This window comes from Leucoraja erinacea, chromosome 8, assembly GCF_028641065.1.
Source record: "Leucoraja erinacea ecotype New England chromosome 8, Leri_hhj_1, whole genome shotgun sequence".
In the NCBI taxonomy this organism is placed as follows: Eukaryota; Metazoa; Chordata; class Chondrichthyes; order Rajiformes; family Rajidae; genus Leucoraja; species Leucoraja erinaceus.
The window spans coordinates 44340153-44363264 of NC_073384.1; the positions used below are offsets into that span (position 1 = coordinate 44340153).

The 23112-nt window shown below is 39.9% G+C and overlaps 1 protein-coding gene across 1 annotated transcript; it reads left to right on the plus strand.

The window, feature by feature from the left end:
* Positions 1 to 1311: 1311 nt before the first annotated feature.
* Positions 1312 to 22526, plus strand: LOC129699635 (mucin-4-like). Its single transcript, XM_055639607.1, has 9 exons — positions 1312 to 2124; positions 2893 to 3003; positions 8736 to 8956; positions 9070 to 9157; positions 9603 to 9890; positions 12632 to 12877; positions 15202 to 15354; positions 18402 to 18580; positions 22214 to 22526. Exons 1-9 carry the CDS (start codon positions 1470 to 1472, stop codon positions 22415 to 22417), a joined length of 2145 nt encoding a protein of 714 aa, XP_055495582.1. The 5' UTR covers positions 1312 to 1469; the 3' UTR covers positions 22418 to 22526.
* Positions 22527 to 23112: the final 586 nt, after the last annotated feature.

Here is a 23112-nt window from a genome sequence, read left to right on the forward strand (position 1 = left end):
CGAATAACTCGTGAAATTTAGGATCAAATCTGATTATCGCCTGAAGTGAAACTGATTACTGCCTGGAGGGGAAAAATCTGAATCAGAATAAGTAAAAATCTTATCGTTACCGCTTTTTATTTAACTGTTTTTGCGAATATATAAAGACACACACATATACACACGTACTAGTTGAGAGTTTTAGAGTTATATAGACTAGACCAAGTGCAGGCTACACCAACACATCCGTTCCCTACCCATAGCCCCCACGGGAGGCATGGTCCTCCAACTAAAGACATTCACGAACGTAAGATTCCAGCACTCCCCTTGCCTCCCTCAGAATTGCTCTTTAAAAAAAAATCCAATTGCACTTGCCCTGCGTGTTGCAATAGCAATTCGCCCTCCCCTTGCTAGTCTATCCATTGTGACATCTTCAGTTGAAGCTGCCATTGTGACATCATCAGTTGAAGCTGGTCGGTTTGAAATTCAAGGTATTACATTTTTTTTTAACTTTAATCAGTAATAAGTCGAGAAATAAAACATAAAATGTTCAGTGAAAGTGATCTCCATCTAGAGGGGGAAAGTGTCAATCAGAATATGTAAAAATCTTATGAAAGTTGGCATTTTTAAAGCTTTAATCGCGAATAACATGTCAAATATAGGATGAAATCTTCATTGATGCTGATCTCTGCTAGCTGAGCCATTGTGACGTCATCAGTTGAAGCTGGTGTTTTTAATTTCAGTTTTTTGACTTTTTTAGACTTTTAATCAGTAATGTCAAGAATAAGTCGAGAAATAAAGCATAAAATGGTCAGATAAGGAGCTCCCGGCCTCGGCTGGGAAAAATGTCAATTGGAATATGTAAAAATGTAATCGTTACCGCGTAGTGTTTTTGTGAAGATGTAAAGACAGCCACATATACACAAATATACACACACATATATGCACACATATACACACGTGCAAGATCAGACTTTTAATAAGTATATGATATAGATACTCAAATGAGGAAATTTAGTACAACTTCAAAACTATTTTAATTCATTTTGCTGATTCTGTCAAAAAAACAGGAAGTGAAGGTTATATTTTTGTGGGTAATATTTCATGAGAATTGCTTAATGTATGTATTTTGGTTAAGTTTTAGTTAAATGTGTGGTGTCCAGGCGTTACGATGAGAAGCACGTTCAAACTTTTGAACATTATTTTTCAGATACTAATCAAATTGCTGTATTCTTCTAGCATATTTGATATTTTATTACAATTTTTATTATTTTTTATCTTAATTCATTATGAGATCTACCCCTCAAAGGGAAAAAGTATGTTCTATTGTAAACCTACTGTTCTCTCTATGTTCTTAACTTCTTAAGTTGGCTTAGCTATTTGTTGTGAAACAGTACCATTTTCATTTGACCTTTTTTTTTAAATTATAGAAATTCAAGATATTTTCTGAACAAAGATATTTATTTAATGCTAAGTTACTCCAGTTCATTATGTCATTTTGTGTATTAATCAGCATCTGCAGTTTGTTGTCTCTGCCTTTTTATTTACAGACCAATACATTTCAATGCATATTGACTACAGATGGGATTTTCTCCTTTGCTTTGTTAAAATATTCTGCAATGCTCTGGCTTCCTGGTCAGAGATTATTTCACAGAGCATTAATGGGCTACACAAATGGAAAAGGAATATTTTACAATGACCCACAAACACAAAAAAATAATACCTATGCGTCAAAAGGAAGGTACAGGCCTGATCAAACAATTGGAAACACAGGACTTCGTGGACAATGGGCTTATCGATTGGACCTTCAAAACACTGGCAAATACAGTACTAACTACCAGCAGAAGTGTTGGCATTGGCATCTAAATGAACCAAATCCTTCTGCCTGGAATACCAATATACATTCATGTCCTTGCCATTTGACACAAGCGAAGGAAGACAACCGTTTTATACCTGAAATTATGTTATTCAATCATTTGACTGAACAGAAGCTTGAGGATAACAAGATTACATTTCAATCTGCATTACCTAATCGATTCACAGCTGGCCGAAGATGCACCTACAGTTCAGGATATTTAATTGCGGGCATAACTGACCGTTACTTTATTTATTCTAAAGAAGCAACAACGATAGAGGACCACATGAGTGAGTATAAATTAAATCGCTTTCATTGGCCTCATTTAATGGTTCAATTAATGTTGTGAGGACATGTCAGCTGGAACAGTAGGAGGAATACATGTTAGTCTTGGTACCCATATTAGAGATCTAGATATGTAGCCAGGGGTTCAGTGCAGATTTCATTTAAAAGACCCCTGCTGAAAAATGTGTACATGATTAGTAACTGGTGCCAAGTTTGAAATCAGATCTTACATTGTTTCTCAGATGTGAAAGCTGAAGAAATCCATTTCATTTTGAGCTTTATAATAGTGAACTGTCTTTAAATTTCTCTGATGATCAGATGTCAAAATATTCAATTTACAAAAGTTCAGAATAATTCATTTTGTTGAAATGTATTAAAATAACTTTATTAAAAACATCAGTTGAGGTTAAAAGAAAAACTTGAATTGACGTTTTCAATTCAAATACTTGTGTTATAAGAAAGGGACAATGTTAAACTTGCTCCTCAGTTCAGAGTGGATGAGGTATATGAATGTGCCAACGTATTGTCCTCCTGATTGCCCCTGATTTCCCTGCCACAATGAGCAGGCATGCACAATAGAGATAAGTTGACCTACAAAGACAACATTGCAACTGGTTCCCTACCCAGTTGCTGGACCATAAGGCTCCTTCCTAAAAGATAAATCCCAAACCTTGTTACAATGGATTTTTTCACATAAACGTTCCTACATATTTAAACATTGTATTTTAATCATAATAATATCTTATTTTAGACATTTATGTTTTATTTAACAGAGGGGGACTTGGAACCTTTTGAATGGTGTTGCCGAAAATCTTCCTTATGTAATTTATTCTATGAAAAGCGACCTGTTGATAAATGTGAAAATTATACTTCATTGGGTTTGGGTAAGTGGATAGCAACTAAAGCATACATTATATTCTCTTGATTCCCTTTCCCCTGACTCTCAGTCTGAAGAAGGGTCTCAACCCGAAATGTCACCTATTCCTTTTCTCCAGAGACGTTGAGTTACTTCAGCTTTTTCTGTCTATCTTCATGCATTATAACTGTTGTTTGACATCATTATGTGAATTATTTTGCATTAGTTGGATTCATTTCATTTGCTGTTTATTCAAGTTATTATCTCTTTCTAATGTTTTACTTTTACAACCACTATTGACATATAATATGGAAAGCACAGCATAGTTTAGAGGTGCCTCTTTCATAATCAGCCTGAGGAAGTGTGACTGAAAGTCAAGATGAATATAAAATGTCACGTTTTATTTATTAAAATAGGATTGTCATTAAACTAGATCATATTAGATTTAGATTGCTGCATTGGAAGGCTGGTTGATGTCACCCTCTATACCCAAGAGTCCTATTGTTAAATGGAGCAGACTGCATGTGACTAATCCTCCTCAGCAGATCCTGAAGCCTTACAATCTGAAAGTTTTGCTGGCTTACTCACTTGCAACCTGAACTGATTTAACAGTTTTTGATAATCATAGATATTTAAAAGAAATTCAAACTGGAAAAAAACATTGGAAATTATCAAAACAGGGATAAATTGAATGAAAATCAACCCCAATGTGTAAGAAATTAATTGAAACAGTAGGAACAAGGAAAGAAAGATAAGTACTTAAACACAAAGAACTGCAGATACTGGAATCTTGTGCTGGGGAAACTCAGCGGGTCAGGCAACATCTCTGGAGAACATGGACAGGGACGTTTCAAATTGGGACCCTTCTTCAGATGGTACTTATCTTTTCTCTCAGAGTCAGAAGCTCAATCAAATGAATGACATCACTCTGGGTGATATAATGTTGTAAGTTTTGAAGCAAGAGCAGTAACTCAGATGTGCAATCATTTGTCCTCTAGCTCAAGTCCAACTGTATCAATGCACAGGAATAGTAGTCAGACAGTAGTAGCTGGACAGTTAGATGTCACAGTAAATCTCACTCAGGCAAAATAAAAGATAATAATCTTGCTCAATATGTCATTTTCCATTCCAAAGAGACACCTGATTGGGCACCAGAAATAAACCAAAGTACATTTTCTGAACAGAAATGTTACTTTTTCTCTGTAATGTTCACTTCTTTCCACTCTCCCTAAAGAAATGCCCTCTGACCTCCCATTGGCTCTTTATCTATGAGTCTATTCAGTTTTGGTACCTATCAAATATTTCATCAACCATTTGTAGTGTAGCAATGTTCACTACCACAGAATCAGAAGCAAACATCCTGATTTTAGAAACATAGAAAATAGATGCAGGAGTAGGCATTCGGCCCTTCGAGCCTGCACCGCCATTCAATATGATCATGGCTGATCATCCAACTCAGTATCCTGTATCTGCTCTTTCTCCATACCCCCTGATCCCTTTAGCCACAAGGGCCACATCTAACTCCCTCTTAAATATAGCCAATTAACTACATTCTGTGGCAGAGAATTCGAGAGATTCACCACTCTCTGTGTAAAAAATGTTTTTCTCATCTTAGTCCTAAACGATTTCCCCTTTATCCTTAAACTGTGACCCCTTGTTCTGGACTTCCCCAACATCTGGAACAATCTTCCTGCATCTAGCCTGTCCAACCTCTTAAGAATTTTGTAAGTTTCTATAAGATCCCCCCTCAATCTTCTAAATTCTAGCGAGTACAAACCGAGTCTATCCAGTCTTTCTTCATATGAAAGTCCTGACATCCCAGGAATCAGTCTGGTGAACCTTCTCTGTACTCCCTCTAGGGCAAGAATGTCCTTCCTCAGATTAGGAGACCAAAACTGTACGCAATACTCCAGGTGTGGTCTCATCAAGACCCTGTACAACTGCAGTAGAACCTGCCTGCTCCTATACTCAAATCCTTTTGCTATGAATGATATGATATGCCATTTATTGTCACTATACATGTACAGTGAAACTGAAAGCTGCTCGTACTCAGTGCATACATACAATTTAGCACAAAAAACAAGAAACAGAAAAACAAAAACAGAAGGGAGAAGGGGGGGGGGGGGATAGGTGCACAATTCTGCGGCGCTACATACATATATACATATATACAGATGGAAGTCCGGGTGTTGGGCAGTGAAGTCAGTGCATGTGTGAATTTGAATTAATAGTAGTTATAATTCTCGGAAAGCAACTATTTCTGAGTCTATTTGTCCTGGATTTGATGCACCTATAGCGCCTTCCAGAGGGCAGCAGGTCGAACAGTCCAAACGCAGGATGGGAGCTGTCTTTGATGATCTTCTTTGCCCTGCTAAGGCAGCGGGAGGTGTAGATGTCCATCAGGGAGGGGAGAGGGCAACCAATGATCTTCTGCGCTGTCCTAGTTACCCTCTGAAGCCTCTCCCTGTCTGCCATGGTGCAGCTGCCATACCATGCTGTAATGCAGTATGTCAGCAGGCTCTCGATGGACGAGCGGTAGAAGGTCAGCAGCAGGTTAGAGTCCAGGTTGTGCTTCCTGAGGACCCTCAGGAAGTGCAGCCGCTGCTGAGCCTTCTTGATGACCGCTGTCGTGTTGTCTGTCCAGGAGATATCAGCAGCGATATGGACGCCGAGAAACCGGAAGGTATTGACCCTCTCCACACACTCGCCGTTGATGTGTAGGGGGACTAAGTCGGTGCTGTGCCTCCTGAAGTCGACAATGAGCTCTTTTGTTTTCCTGGTGTTCAGAGCCAGATTGTTTTCTGAGCACCAGGTTGTCAACTTCAGGACTTCCTCTCTGTAGGCTGCCTCATCTCCCTTTGAAATAAGTCCGACTACATTAGTGTCGTCAGCAAATTTGACGATGCGGTTGTTGTTGTGGGCCGGACTACAGTCATAGGTGTAGAGACAGTATAAGAGGGGGCTTAGCACACAGCCCTGTGGGGAACCGGTACTCAACCTGCGAGTGGAGGAGAGGTGGGGGCCGAGTCTCACAGTCTGGGGCCGGTTGGTGAGGAAATCCTTTATCCAGGCACATGTGAGAGTGGGGAGGCCGAGAGTGACCAGTTTACCAATGAGAATGTCCGGAATGATTGTATTAAAAGCTGAGCTATAATCCACAAAGAGCATCCGGACGTAGCTCTGCCCCTGCTCCAGATGGCTCAGCACAGAGTGGAGAGCTACGGTAATGGCGTCTTCTGTGGATCTGTTTTGGCGATAGGCGAATTGGTGGGGGTCGAAGTCTGGTGGTAGATAGTCCTTGATGTGCTGGAGGACCAATCTCTCGAAGCACTTCGTGATTACCGGAGTGAGGGCCACAGGACGGTAGTCATTAAGGCTGGTGATGGGAGACTTCTTCGGCACTGGGACGATTGTGGCTGATTTTAGGCAGGACGGAATAACTGCCTGGTCCAGGGAGAGGTTGAAAATTCTGGTGAAGATGGCAATGAGCTGGTGGGCGCACGCTTTGAGCACCTTACCAGGGACTCCATCTGGGCCGGTAGCCTTCTTGGGGTTCACTGCCAGGAGCACCCGTCTGACATCGTGCTCCCTGACAGTGAGTGGAGTAGTACAGGAGCCAGGTGAGGGTGGGAACAGGGCTGTAGCAGGTGAGTGCTGCTGTTGTGATGTTTCAAAGCGGGAGAAGAAGCAATTTAGCTTTTCTGCCAGCGGCGCACTCAGGTCTTCTCACTTTGTGGCACAGCCTCTGTAGTTGGTAATGTCTTGTATGCCCCGCCATACCTCCCGTGTATTATTGCTGGACAAGTGGGATTCTATGCTCCTCTTATGGTCTGCCTTGGCTTTTTTAATACCACTTTTCAGATCGGCTCAAACAGCCCTGTACAGAGCTCTGTCACCTGACCTGAAGCAGCATCGCGGGCTCTGAGGAGTGTGCGGACCTGGCTGGACATCCAGGGTTTCTGGTTTGGGAAAACCCGTATGTTTTTGTCCACAGTCACATTTCCGATGCAGAACTTGATATAGTCCAGCACCGATTCTGTGAGAGTTTCCAGATCCTGGTGTTCGAATATGTCCCAGTTTGTCTGTGTAAAGCAGTCCTGTAGATTGGAGAGTGCATTTTCAGGCCAGGTTGTAACAGATCTTATGGTGGGCCTGGCACTGCGTCTGAGGGGGGTGTAGGCTGGAGAGAGCAGGAGGGAGAGATGATCTGACTGGCCGAGTTGGGGGAGGGGGATGGCTCTATACGCGTGCTTGATATTGGTGTAGACATGATCCAGCGTGTTCACCCCTCTAGTAGAACACTTGACATGTTGATAGAATTTCGGCAGTACAGTCTTCAAGTTGGCCTTATTAAAGTCCCCTGCGATTATGTGAGCCGGAATGCTAACATACCATTCGCTTTCTTCACTGCCTGCAGTACCTGCATGCCTACTTTCAATGACTCATTGTCTCATTGCGTCTCCCCTTTTCCTAATCGGCCACCATTCAGGTAATAGTCTACTTTCCTGTTTTTGCCACCAAAGTGGATAACCTCACATTTATCCACGTTATACTGCATCTCGCCGCGGCACTAACTGGCAACCAGGCGATTTCAGCTCATATAGCTTAGATTGGGGATGAAACCCGACATCTAACTGGTTTATGGAGCACTAAGCCCTAAAGGGCTTTATGTGGAGAGGGGATTTTTAAATACTCTTACAGATTATTGTGAGGAGACCTCTGGACCTACAAGTGGATTGGTGACATTTTCTAATTGTCAAAGGTAGTAGATCCCGTATATGTGGAGAAAATAAGTTAAAAACTAGACTAAGTGGGACCCGTTGGGACCCAGCATCACACGGGAGGGCTGGTCACCAACGCAATATTCCACCTCTCCACCAATTCCAATTTTGCTCGCCAGTTGGGGGGGGTTTCTGTTGCACTAGTATGGGTGTTGCAGACTGAAGGTATTGGTTTCCAGAGGGCTAGTATAGACATTGTGGGCCGAATGGATTCTTGGGCTGGCAGCCAACTGTTGCAACGATTTTAAAAGCCAAGCCAAGGCAAACAATTTGGCTGCAGCCACCCGACAACCAAAATTCATTTTGTGAACACAATCTTGTTCAAAAGGCGAGGCAAACAATTGGGCAGCAGCCACCCGACAACCAAAATTCATTTTGTGAACACAAACTTGTTAAAAAGGGGAGGCAAACAATTGGGCAGCAGCCACCTTAAAGCCGCATCGAGGGGACTCACCGTGGAGTAGACGTGCGTTCAGTGTTATTCGCAGCTCAGAGAGCCGTGACCCTCTCGTTTCCTGGGTCTGGCAGCGACTGAGTGAGGAATTACACTTCCGGGTTTTATAGCCCCCCCCCACCAGCGGGGGCAGCAGAGAGAATGTAGAATTAAAAAAAAACATGTATATCTCTCTGATTTTTCATCGATGGGAAAAATCCTCCGGTCCCGGAAGGGGGAGGGGGGCTCTGAGCGAGGTGGCCAAAAATGACAGCCGTAGGTGGCGGCGTTCTCTCGGAAATCACACCACAGCGAGCCAAAAGCGGTCAAGATCAGACCTTTAGTAATATAGGATGAGAGGATGGCATCCTAGGCAACACAAGAACTGTTTAGATAAGATTGGCTGTGACATGGAAGGGAAAGAAGACCAACCATGGATACAGTCTATGTAAATGAAGCTCAATAAATTACACTTATCATTATAGAGATTTAAAATAGAGATTGTGTACTAATAAATAGTCTAAACAATGCACTTTTCTTATCAAGGTCAGGTTTATGGAACTCTGCATATGAAAACATTTGATGGAGTTGAATACATATTTCATGGACTTGGAGAATACGTCATTGTCAGGCTGTCATCGCCCAAAGGGAATAACATCTTTACTCTTCAAGGCCAAAGTAACCTAATGATCAAGAATAGCACCTTTAATACTCCTGTGATCTTTGAAAAGTTGGCTGCCTTTTATCAAGGGATGGTAATGATGAAAGTAAGCACCAGTACTGTACACATAGCGATTTGCCTTGATTACTTAAAAATACTGTTTCAAGAATCCTCAAGATTTCAGGAATCCAAAGACCTAAACACTTGGATTTTTTTCAGGTAGAGTGGGCGTGTTCAAAGTCCGAAAATGAACTTTCTGTTGCAGTTAATGATAAAGACATCATATTAAATAAGGCTGAAGATTTAGGTAAGGTTAGCAAAATAGTCAGTTGAAATCATCCAAATGCTAATTTGTAAAATGTCTTTCATTGTATCCCAAAGCAACCAACTTAAATCATCAATTATGATAACTAACTTTCCACATTCTTTCAATCATTCATTCTAACAACTAAATATTGTTTAGGTATAACTAATGTTTATCATGAAGATGATCTGTAAATCCCACTTGTCAGTTACCAGCTTTGAACTGTTTTTTTAGAAAGCATATATCATGTATTAATACATTGCTTTATTGGTATTACTCTACCACTATGTAATATATATTTGTGGGACTTGTTTAAGTTTATTTCATTTATGCAGGTACCAGGAACTGTGATCATTTTCAACAATGTTTCATTGCTATTTTTTACATCTATAACCCAGCTGAATTTAATTAAATAACAACCACTTTCCATCTTTTTTTTGATTCACAGAAGTATACCGTTTCAGTCAGAACCAATTGGCATTGGTGTGTCAAAAGGGGATCAGATGCTCTGCAATTTATTTTTCTGGACTACAAGTAACGGTAGAATTAGCCATAGGTGGCTTTCTTCAGGCAACAGTCTACTTACCACATTCTTTCTACAAGAGAACCCTCGGTCTACTTGGCTTGTGGAGCAGTACAGCAGCAGACGAGTTTTTGTTCCCAAACGGAGACCATCTTAAGTTTCGTGCTGGCAGCTTTCCCACTGAAGAGGAAATATATAAGTTTCAACAGTCCTGTAGGTCCTTAACATGTTTAAAACATAGGTTACAAACTTTAAGGCTGGTCCAGCAGTGCATGCAGCTCACATACTTTCCAGAATAAAGTACATCGTGTTTCCATAAGTTCATAAGTTCATGTGAGTAGAATTAGGCCATCAAATCTACTCCACATTCAATCATGGCTGATCCATCTCTCCCTCCTAACCCCATTCTCCTGCCTTCTCCCCATAACCTCTGACACCCGTACTAATCAAGAATCTATCTCTGCCTTAAATATATCCACTGACTTTGCCTCCACAGCCTTCTGTGGTAAAGAATTTCACAGATTGACTAAAGAAATTTGTCCTCATATCCTTCCTAAAAGAACGTTCTTTAATTCTGTGGATACAACCTCTAGTTCTAGACTCTCCCACTAGTGGAAACATCCACACATCCACTCTATCCAAGCCTTCCACTATTCTAGATAGTGATATTGTGGTAGTTTCATGGATGTTTGACATTTTATGAGTGACTGTTGGTTGCATGTGGCCTGAACATTAGATGCTGTTGACCAGATTCCAACTTTTCTAACACGATAGCTGCACCTGCACTTTCCAGCAAAGGTCATGGTAAATAATCTGATAAAATAATGAGAGCTGCTTTATCTCCCCAGCGTAACCCAGGAATCAAGTTAGTTATTAAGATAAGACACAGAGAATGGAATCTATCAGAGTTTTCATTATCACAGGTTCCAGTAAATTCATACACTGAAGTTGACATAGAATCATAGGATCATAGAGTTGCATAGGACAGAAATGGGCCTTTTGTTACACCATGTCCACAGTAACAATTTTCCCCATCTACACTAATCCCATTTGCCCGCATTAGGATAATATTCTTCTCATGCCTATTTGTGTCATAACCTTCCATGTTAAGTCCTAGGCTTGGGGCATCCTTCTACCAACATATGCCTGTTACATGGTAAATGTTATTGAAAAGAGTGACATTGAGTTCTAGATAGTTGAGATATAATTGCATATAAATTTAAAACCTTTGAGATTCTATTTAAAGCAAACACATTTTCATGCAATGTAAAATACTTGAAATATTAACATAAGAGTATTGGAATGGAATACAGGAGCACAAATGGAAACAATAAACAATTCAGTGGTTTGGGATTAATGTCAGGATGACACATTGATGCAACAATCCCACGGCTCTAATGATCTAGGCTTGATTCTGACCTCATGTGCGTTCTCTCTGGAGTTTGCATATTCTCCCTGTAACCACAATGATTTTGCGTAGATCCCTAAGAGGTACTGGTTGCTAGATTAGCTGGCTTTTGTAAATTGCACCTTGTATTGGTGGGTAGTGGGAGAATCAGGGATGCATTAACGGGTATGTTTGAGAGGATGGGTTAAAAGGAAATAAATGGAGGAAATTGAGTTTATCCGGATAAATCTGAGGTCCAAGTGTGAGGTTCAAATTTATGGGACCAAGCGGGCAGAATCTACACAGTAAATGATGGGGGGCTGGAGAGTATTGTAGAATAGAGGTTCAGATACGTAGTTCCATGAAGGTGATTATCCAAGTGATTGAGGTGGTGAAGAAGGTGCTTGGAACACTTGTCTTCGCCGGTCAGGGAACTTAGTACAGGGTCATCAAGATACACAACATTGGTCAGGTCAAATGTGGAATACTGTTTACAGCTCTGATTGTCATGCTCTAGGAAGGATGTCATTAAACAGGACAGGGTGCAAAAATTATTTAAGAGGGAGAGACTGGATCTGGCAGGTTTGAACAATAAGAAGAGGGTTTGAACAATAAGAAGAGGCAACAGGCTGATTTTTCCACCATTTCAGCTATCTAGAAGGGATCAGAAACAGAATGAATTCTACTCATGAGCTTTGAAGAAAATGGAGAGGAGAGCAAGAAATCAATGTGTACATAAAATCCTGCAATTATTATTTAATGCAAAGTCCGGTATATGAAGGATAATATTGTGTACTATAACACAGGGTAACTCTGACTGTAGCATCGTGGGTTAGAGACATAGGGCCATACAGCACACAAACAGGCCCATTGGCCCACCTCGTCCATGATGACTGACACGTCCCATCTAAGCTAGTCCCATTTGCAAAGTTATATACTCACACATAATGGGGACAATAAGATATGAATGAATAGGTGAGTGGTCAAAACAGAAGATTCAAATATTGGAGATATAGACATCCATTTAGACTTTAACCTTTTGAGATGCACCGTGGAAACAGGATCTTTGGCCCACCGAGTCCGCGCCGACCAGCGATCATCCCATACACGAGCATTATCTTACACAATAGGGACAATTTACAATTTATAGAAGCCAATTAACCTATAAACCAGTACATCTTTGGAGTGTGGGGGTAAACCAGAGCACCCAGAGAAAACCCATGTGGTCTCAGGGAGAATGTATAAACTCCATACGGAGAGCACCCCTAGTCAGGATTGAACCCAGATCTCGGATGCTGTAAGAGAGCAACTCTAACACTGTGCTACGCTACAATTTAAAATTATTTCTTGATGCATATTATCATCCAAAAGCCAAATCATATCCCACATTCAACTGTATTTTATGAACATATTTGACTAGATATGGAATGGGAGTCTTAATTTCAATGTAATGGCATTAAAAGTAAAAATATTTGAGAGAATTAAACATTAATAGAAACAACAAAGTTCTAAATGTTAATGGAAGATTATTTCATTAATGTCTTCTTTGTGCTTTTATATTTCTTAGGGCTTGTCCCACCACCAGAGAGTCTTTTTCCTTCACGCCAGCCTTTGAAAATGTGGAAAACATTTAAGCCAACATTCTCATCAGTACTCCTCGCAACTACGGATGATAAACTATTGAATGATATCAACAGGACCTGTTCGAGCAATCCTGCATGTGTTTATGATATCCTTGTCACTAATAATACAAATGTTGGGTTGCAAACCAAGAATTACATCATAAAGTATGAGAAATCCACAGTGATTTTTGGTCAGTATTATACTTTGATTAGGTCTTGTATATTGCATAAATGATCATCATAATAAATATAAATATAATTTAAAAGTATTAGGGTTTTGGATAGTTCTAAAGGGCATATTTTTGTAAACCACAATGCACAGCACAAAATGAAACCGTGAAATAAATGACTAAATACAACTTCGATTAAATAAGTAAAGATAGGTGTATTTTTATTTGTTAAAATCCTAACAGTAGCCCAGGAATGGTCTTTAACTAATTTAACAGTGGGTGTAAACCAATTGGTCTTACAACGCACACTATTTGACATCACGGTAGGTCTCCGGTGAGCCACATTTATATGTATTACACGTGTGTAAAGTCTCAATCAGCCTTGGTAATAGGTTTTAAGTACAATTCTATCTACTGCATGAAAACATTGTGCTACATAACAGGACTGCTCAATCCTATTTTTACTTCGTTTTTTTTTGTCAACAGCTTTCCTTTAAAAGAGAAAATGATGAAATTAATGTGATTATGTGGGAAAATATAGTCAACCCTTTGTAAAGTCAACCCTTTATAAAAGTATACCAAAGTAGCTTCTTTGGGTATCAGCAAGGTTTGGGGATGGATCTGACATCAAATTCCTTGAGAAAAAAAAATGAAATAAGGATTAAATTACTTTCCTGTTTATGTACCTAATGTACCTATCTTGAGGTACATATGTACCTACACTTTCCAGAAGCAGGATTAGGTTGTGAATAGGACTGAGCCTGGACAATTTTTCATTATCCATAATTAAGAAATTTGACAGCACAAATAAAATCCCAACGTTTCTGTGTGTATTTTTAACCAGGAACTCCACAAATATATTATTTTGAAGTTTTCCAACCAAAATAAGTTGAATAGACATTGTAACAATTCTCATGATCCCTTTGCAAATCCCATATTTAGAGGATTTTGACAAGCAATATATTCTGACGGACTGTGGGATTGCAAAGAGCAAGCAAACATCTGAAAAGATGGGGTCAAGACATGCCATGACAGCTCTTGCATTCTCAAAGTGATGCTGCTCATCTCCCTCATACAAGTAACAGATTGCTGCTGCTTCTTTGGCTATTGGTGTTCTGGTGGAACCCTCACAAAAAAGACACAAAATGCTGGAGTAAAAGCTGGTCAGGAAGCATCTCTGGAGGACATGGATAGGTGTTGTTTTCGGTTGGGATCAGTCTGAAGAAGGTTCCTGACCATGTTCTCCAGAAATGCTACCTGGCCCGCTGAGTTACTCCAGCACTGTTTTTTTCCAGTATAATATACATCTCTCTTCCTCTGATGGAGCTACAAAGTGGAGCTCAAATGTTTAGAATCTAATCTCTAAATTAGAAATTAGAAATGATTCCAAAGTTATTTCTAATTAGACATTATTTTCCAAAGTTTATGTAGTTAGGTGTCAGCACAAATTCTATGAATAAGCTTTTCAGAGTAAGATTAAAGAAAGTAGCTGTGAGGTTACAGCGCCCATTGACAGATTTACCTGTCAATTCTTCAGTTCCTTCCAATGATTTTGTATTTTTACAGGAAATTTAGGAAGTTTGGCATTTCAGTGAAAGCCCACACACTCTAATTTATTGAGTAACATACTGAATGTGTCAATAGCCTCATCTGTGGGTGTTGCTTACAATCAGCTAAACAGTCTAGATGTGGAAGTTGGAAGGTTGGAAGTGGCTTCCTGACTGCCTATTCTTATATTCAAGTACTTTACCGCGTTAAAATTCACCCTGAAATCGTCACTGTTCTGGTCTGTATTGTTCAATCCTTCAGCCCGATGTGTACTCACTATCAGAGTAGACGTTGTTCCACTTGTTATCAGAGGAAAAAATAAAGCCAATCATATTGTTGCAGAAACACCAGCAATGATACAATTAATTGAAATGTTGAAACATTTCAAGTAATGACTATTACCAAATTTGACACCATCTTGTTTTCTCCCCCTCCATTTTAGTCAACATACTATAGAAAAGTACAGGTACTATTAACTTGAAGCAAATTCACAAAATGTTCACAAAATTATAGAGTTGTTTATGTTAATCTAGAATGATTTTGAACAGCTCCCAAAAGCAATTACAGTTGAACTTCACAATAAATAATGAAACCTTTAAGCAGATTTTAACATTTGTTACAGTTTTGTAGAATTATCCAGAACTGAAATAGTACTGCACCTTTAAATTAGCTAACATGTACCTTTAAATTAGCATACAGATATGCTGGACATATTCCATCAGTAACTGTGCACCTCCAGAATTGTACCAAATTGATGTTGAGCCTAATTAACACCCCCTTTTTTCTCTTAAATTTAGGTAACATGCCTCCGACTTTCATTGGTCCCCGTTTAATCCAAGTTAAAGTTAATAGAACAACAAAGGTTCAGTTTACAGCTAAAGACCCCAACAATGATAAAGTCAGCTTTGCGTTAGTACCGCCTATTCCTGATGGAGCATCAATAAGCTCAGGTTTGTACTTTACGACTCAAAACCTTTGCGATTTTTACGTTTCTTATATGAACAGAATTCGTTACCTCTGTCTCTTTTTTACAATGCTCCTTTCGAACTTTCAATCATGCTACCTTTCAGTCATTCACTTTGGCATACTTAACACCCCATTTTCTGCCCCAACTTATTACTAGTCCAATAACTGCTTGCTCTGCAGCTCCCAACGCTAACATGTCATATTTTGAAAACTCCAGGGTGCACTCTGTATCCCTAGTTCCTTTATGGGATAAATTGTTGAGGCATCCATTGTTACTGAAGAGTAGCAACATCAGATTTCCATTCTTCCTCTCTGACTATTGTACCCAGCATACTGCTGCAAACACTACCCCACCAACCTTCTTGTCATCCCATTCAAACTGCCAGTATATCCACATATCTCTTAGTATTATTTACCTTCCATAACCTTATCACAGACAATTACCTTAACAGTAAGGCCTTTTTAATGATGTTATGGCTCACAATTAAAATCTAAAAGCGCTTATCCTGGCTAATACAAAACTGCCATAGTAGATATAACCATATAACCAAACTGCACTATCAGGTCTTCTTTGGTTTTCTGAACCTTTTCATTTGGTAGCATAGCTTGTTCCTTCACTTTAAAATCTGTATTTTCTACCATGATAAACTTGCAACTCCTACATGCCCAGCCACTCACACACCATTTACTCATTTTCCCCTATATCCCAAATTCCCCGACCCCGTCCACCTCCCCTCACCACTTATCCTGGCCCAGCTCCAGCACTATCCATAATTTTGTATTGAGATTTTCCTCCGCTAACAGTTCATCATAATTAGTCTTGGATATTCTCCAGCAAGATTAAACAGTACTAGAAAACAGGTCAACTTCTAAAGAGCAATTAGAGATAGACAATAAATGCTGAATCCCATAAAACTAAAGTTGCAAGACCTTTTTTTATTGCTGTCCTCCTGCTGGGCTTCAGATAGGAACAGGAAAGGCAACTGACAAAGCACTTGCAGGGCAAGTAATGCTGTTTTCCTGTGCTCCAGACATTGCCATTTTTTGGATAATCTGTCATTGCTGGAATAGTGACCTTGGTGTAAAAATGTTACCACTCAGATTATTTTTAAATCTTTCCCCCCTCACCTTAAACCTACGTCCTCTGTTTCTTGATATCCCTACCCAGGGCAAAAGCCAATACAATACAATACAATACCGTTTATTGTTATTTGAACCTCAAATTAAGTTCAAACAAAATTTGGTTTCTGCAGTCATACAACAAGAAAGAAAAACCAAGACACACAATTAACACAATTTACACAAACATCCATCACAGTGAATCTCCTCCTCACTGTGATGGAAGGCAAAGTCATTGCCTCTCCCCTGTTTTCCATTCTTCTCCCGATATTAAAGCCCCCGGCGGGCAATGGCAAGTCCTGTGGCTGTTAAGGCCGCGCTGGGCAATGTAAGGCCCTGCTCTGGGTCGTTTTCAACCCCGCAATTCGGGCGGGAGAAGTTGCCGTTGCGGGAGCTCCGAAAAGCAGTCTCCCACCAGGGACCCGTGAGCTCCCGATGTCACCGTCCACCGGCCCACAGCCGGAGCCTCCGAAGTCCAGTCGTCCGCAGCCGCGCGCCACCCCAGCTCTCCACGCTCCGAAGCCAGCCCCACGATGGTGACTCCGCAGGCTCCGCGACTGGAGCCCCCAGGTCGTTCCGGTTGGAGGCCGCTCCATGGTGGTAGGCCCCAGCGACAACGGAGACCCAACAGGGAAAAGGTTGGGTCACCCGTACAGGGAAGCTATTTAAAAATCCCCCCCCCCACCACCCCCCGGCCCCCCACATATACACAGCTAAAAACAATATATAAACTACAACCAAACTAGACACTCAACAGGACAAAAATAAAAAAAGACAGATGGACTGCAAAGGCCGCTGCCGCGATCTGCCGACATGTTGTTTTCTTGATCTATTCATCTCATGATTTTGTACATCACTTTAAGATCACCCCTAAGTCTCCGGCGTTCCAAGGAATAAAGTCCTAGCCTGATCAACCTCTCCCGATAGCTCAGGGTCTTGAGTCTTGGCAACATCCTCGTAATTCTTCCCTGCACCATTTGCAGCTTGACCGCATTTTTCTATAACGTGGTGATCAAAACTGAATACTCTAAATATGGCCACATCGATGTTTTATGCAACTGTAACATGACCTCCCAACTTCTATATTCAGTACTCTGATTGATAAAGGCTAATGTGCTGAAAGTCTTTTTGCCGACCTGTGTTGACACTTTCAAGACTCTATGTACCTGCACTCCTGAATCCCTCTGCTCTACAATTTTTAAGTTATATGGCCCATGAAAGAGTGGATAACAGTAGCTATTTGTTCTGCTTGTGATCACTATCCAATATCCAAGATTTATATTTTTATGTATTTTGCTCTCTTGGGTCATTCTTAATGATTAACGTTTTAAGCAAAATAGCTGGGAGCTACCTAAAAACGTCAATGTGCAGTAGAATGTACAATAACACATTGTTTATGTTATTGGACAAATATTACATAGATTTGCCTAACGATGTGAAAATACAAACTCCAATTGTACTGTACATTGGAAAATATGAAAAGTTAATTTAAAAGACTGCTGTAATGAAGATGATGTTGTTATAAATACCATATAATTGGGAATTAATTTTTGAGATAGAACAAAACTTGTTGATGTGACATTATAATACATTAAATATTGACTATACAATACTGTGATTAATTTCCAACTGATAACTTTACAGTAAAGAGTGGGGCACAGTATTTTTCAATTGACAAATAGCATGGATCTCCATTTTGGAGCAAAGAACATCAAATGGAATTTTACCCTAAATTACAAAACTTCTACTGTAGTGGAGGAATATAGGGTAATTTTTAATTTGCAATTCCCCGATGAACATCTTCCCATCACAGGAATACAAAAAGAGAATTTAATTCAGTCATGGTTTGTGCTTTAATTCAGCAACGGTAATTCATCTGCTAAAACTATTTTTATTTGTGCACATGATATAGCCACAGGTCTACTGACCTGGACTCCACAGAACATCAAACCCGTCCAGTTAACCATTCAAGTGAATGATGACTTTAGTGGATCATTTATGATTCTCTCTATCCTCATGTGCAACTGCATGAATAATGGTGAATGTGATTACAATACCACCACACAGACCTACTTGCAGGGGAAATTCCAGGTTAGTGGTTCTGCTGGCACCACGTGAGTGGCAGGTAGGGTAATATTTCCTGGAAAGGGGAATTTATTAATTGAAAAGAAAATTATTATTGAATTTGTAGCTTGCACTTTTGGCCTTTTAATTTTGCTTAACAATGGAACTTTATGTTATATTATATTACAAGTCTGTTACATAATGTAAGAATCTGCTAGATTTAAATCTTACACCCTTAAACACATTGTATGCGATTAATTATGGAATTATTGCATTAGTAGAAACAACTGAAAACATTGAAACATGAATTTATTGCAAATGGGCTTCATTCCCAGAGCTATAGCGGCTCTGAACCGGCCCTGCTGAGTGCCCTCCCATCCCCCCTGGACTGTCTCCCTCGGATGGCCACGTCGCACAGACACATCTGCACTTTAGTCTGTTGAACTGTTTTGACTGTTTTACTGTTCTTTTTACAAACCATGTTCTCGGGGTATCTAAATCCAAATGTTATTAGTTATTTATGTTATGACATCGGTTGGAAGCTTCATACCAAATCTCGTTGCGCTTATGTGCAATGACAATAAAATATATTATTATTATTGACACTAGTAAGTAAATGTTTCATTAAACAGATCAGTGCTATTTATTGTAACAGTAAGCAGAGCACCAGAGCCAAATGAAAAGTTCAAAACTAGATTTTTAATTTTTTAATATTACAAAAAGATTGTTAAAAAATAAAATGTGTCAATTAAATTAGATTTAAGAAAGAACTGCAGATGCTGGAAAAATCGAAGGTAGACAGAAATACTGGAGAAACTCAGCGGGTGAGGCAGCGTCTATGGAGTGAAGGAATAGGTGACGTTTCGGGTCAAAACCCTTCTTCAGACTTAAATTAGGTGGTCAGGCAGGCCCTTAAACTTAAGCAGCTTATAGCACAATAATCTGCCATAGACACCATCAGCAACAACCAAAACTTGTATTGGCATCTTTTTGTCTACAAAAGAACACTGATAATTGATGAAGCAAAAGGAAATGCTGGAACTGAGTCAAAGGGAATAGTACACAACATGAGCAAGAATTTTGCAAATGTCTTTTTATAAAGTTAGAAAATCCTGTCTCTGTCATTTTTCTGCTCTCCTCTTCCTCGTGAATAATGTAGATGCAATCTTCTAGCCTTTAGACTTTAGAGATATAGTGTGGAAACAGGTCCTTCAGCCCAATGAGTCCGTGCTGACCAGCGATCACCCTGTACACTACCACTGTCCTATACAGAAGGGACAATTTACAATTTGCAGAAGCCAATTATCATATAAACCTGTACGTCTTCAGAGTTTGGGAAGAAACTCAGAGAAAATCCGTGCGGTACCAGGGAGAATGTACAAACTCTGTACAGACAGCACCTATTGTCAGGATCAAACCCGGGTCTCTGGCGCTGTAAGGCAGCAACTCTAACATTGCACCATTGTGCCGCTCACCCTGAAATCTTCTCCTTTATCTTGAATCTCATTTAACCGTTGAGATTTACCACTTGGTCTCTTGAACTGCTGGATATCTAACACAAAGCCAGAAAAAAGGAGAACTACTGGAGGAACTTAGTATGTCAGCGAGAATATGTGGAGGGAAATGGACAAACAAGGTTCTGGGTCAAAACTCTCTTTAACCCTATCAAGCATAAAGAGGCAAGGGTGATGAGTGGGCCAAGATCTAGCAAGGGATAGGTAGAAACAAATGAGGAGTAGTTGATTGGAAGATAACAGTCAGGTGGGGAAGGGATGGGTGGAGATAGCAATGAAGTTTGGGAAATGACAAGTAGAGAATAAAAGTCTACAGATTCTGGAATCTGATGGGAAAGGAAGGTGAAGAATAAAAATGGAATGAGGGGTATAATGGATCAAAATAACAGAGTGGGGAGGGAAGGAGATCAGATGGGAAGAATGTGGTGGAGGGTGGATGGAAAAGAAACAGGGTGATGGAGTATGTAGGAAGGAACAGCAGATACTGGTTCACACCAAAGATAGACACAAAATGCTGGGTGATGGAGGCCAGGAGGGGGAGGTGGGATGAAGTGGGCGTGAAAGAGGACCAGGATAGAAAGGAGGAGAGTGAAGTGGTGCAGGTTACCCGAAATTGGAGAATTGAATGTTCATGCGGTTCAACTATGTAGTATGATATAGAATATGAGGTGCTGTTCCTCTAGTTTGCATTTGACATCACCCTGGCAGTTGAGACGGGTAAATACTGATAGGTCAGTAAAGAAATGCGACAGGGAATTAAAATGGCTGGCAACTGGAATATCCCAGATAGTCACTACGGGCAGAGAGCGGGTGCAAGGCAAAGCAGTCGCCAAGTCAGCGATTGATCTCACTGCTGTAGAGAAAGCTGCATCGTAAGCATGTAACGCAGTAGTTGAAGTTGGAAGTGTGCAGGTGAATCTTTATCTCACCAGGAAGGGCTGTTTAGGTCCCTGGATGGAGGGGAGGGCGGAGGTGTAGGGATTGATATACATCCTGTGGCTGCAGGAGAAAGTGCCTAGGAAGGGGCAAGGATAGGTGGAAAGGGATAAATGAGTCAGAGAGTGACAGAGCTAATGGTTCTTGTAGAAGGCACAGGGGATGGGGAAGGGAAGATGTGATTGGTGGTGAGATCACATTGCAGCTGCTGGAAACATTGAAGCATGCATGATGCAGAGGCTTTTGAATATCATCACTTCCACTACAACCCTCTGTCTTTTATAGGTAAGTCAGCTCTGAATCCAAATCACCTGAGATCACAGGCACCTTAATCTTTTTTTAAGATTACAATCAACAATCATTTTCATCATCTCTTCAAAATACTCAATCAAGTTTGTAAGACATGATCTTCTGTGGGAAAAGCCATGTAAATTGTCCATAATTAGCCCATTCTCTTCCAAATGCATGTAAATCCTTTCCCCAGGAATCCTTTTCAATAGCTTCCCTACCACTGATGAGAAGTTCAGCTGCCTTTAATTTTGTGAATTATCTCTATATTTAGATTCCATCAGGCCCAGGGATGTATCCTCCATAATGCTCTTCAACGGACCCAGCATCACCTACTTCTTGATCTCAGATGCTGCCTGTCCCGCTGAGTTATTCAAGCTCTGAGTTACTACATCCTCTGACTCCATGCGTAAATTCCCTTCGTCTAGGGTTCTACCTTCTCTCTAGTGTTCCTCTTATTTTTTTAAAGTACGTGTACAAAGCCTTTGGATTCCCTTTAATCTGACTCGTTATTGACATTTCATGGTCTCTTTGAGTCTTTCCAAATCCATGTTAAAGTTCTTTCCTACTTGCTTTCTCAATTTGTCAATTAAACAAGGAACAGCTTTTTGCAATGTGACAATTAAGAATAACAAAATATTAAAATCTATATATATTTTTTTACATCACAATCAGCATATTATTTTGAAATGGATCTGAACTCGGATGCCAGAGTGGAAGAGTCTATGTTTTATCAATAAGCATCACCTGGATTTTCTAATTGCAAGAAAATACAATATATTATGTCAAAAGATTAATTGACTATGTGGAATCCATCATTATTAGAGTATGAAAATGGGATCCATTTAATGAACAATGGAGTCAAAATTGGATGTTGATTCATAACAAATAAGGATTAATCACAATTTTCTCCTCATTGCAGGTTGTTGGTTGTTTATGCCCAGAGATGTTTACAGGAGAGTTCTGCTCAGATGTTCAGGATCATTGTAAAGGCCATCCTTGCTTCCCAGGCTTGAAATGTACAAACCAAATAGGTCTACACATTTTTCAATGTGATAGATGCCCTTCTGCAACAATTCCAAACGGTAAAGAGGGATACAAATGTTTCCGAAATGGTGAGAATTGATTAAAATATGATTTTGTGCTGACTTCATTAGGTTAAAATTAAATCAGCTTTCCAGAGCAAAATTTAAAGGGAAATGTAATAAATTGGCCATTAATGAGAGTACCTATCTTAAAACACAACTTAAATTGTTAAAGTTGAATATGCAATATCGTACCAGTGCTTTGCCTCTGAAGCTGAACTAGTGGAACTGAAGTTTGAAGGCAGAAACCAATGCACCGCTAACATTCGTTGGTATCAAAGTGAAGAATACCATGGAGTGAGGAGGAGGTATGGTGGTGAAGCCAAAGATTATGACCAAGATTGGAATCAAATGCGCAGGCAAAAATACATTTAAAGTTAAACAAAAGGAGTTTAAAAATATGTTGACACAGTGGTTGAGATTAGTATTTGAACATTTGCTATGGAGTTGGGGAATTTATTTTCTAATATTTAAATATATTTGCAGTCTAAAAAGGATATATCAGTAATGGCAACTATGATACTACCAGATTGTTATTAAAATCCCTATTGACCAGTGAAGGAAAATTGATCTTCTTTATTTTTAATTGATGTATAACCCATCTCAGGAGGAGGAGCCATCTTGGGGAACGGCTGCTAACCAGCAGCCGTCTGTTTAATTCGCTTTTTTTGGAACTTTTGAGTAAGTCCTGTTTTTCGTCCATTGGAGAAATGGACTTTTTAATGTGGGGGGTAGG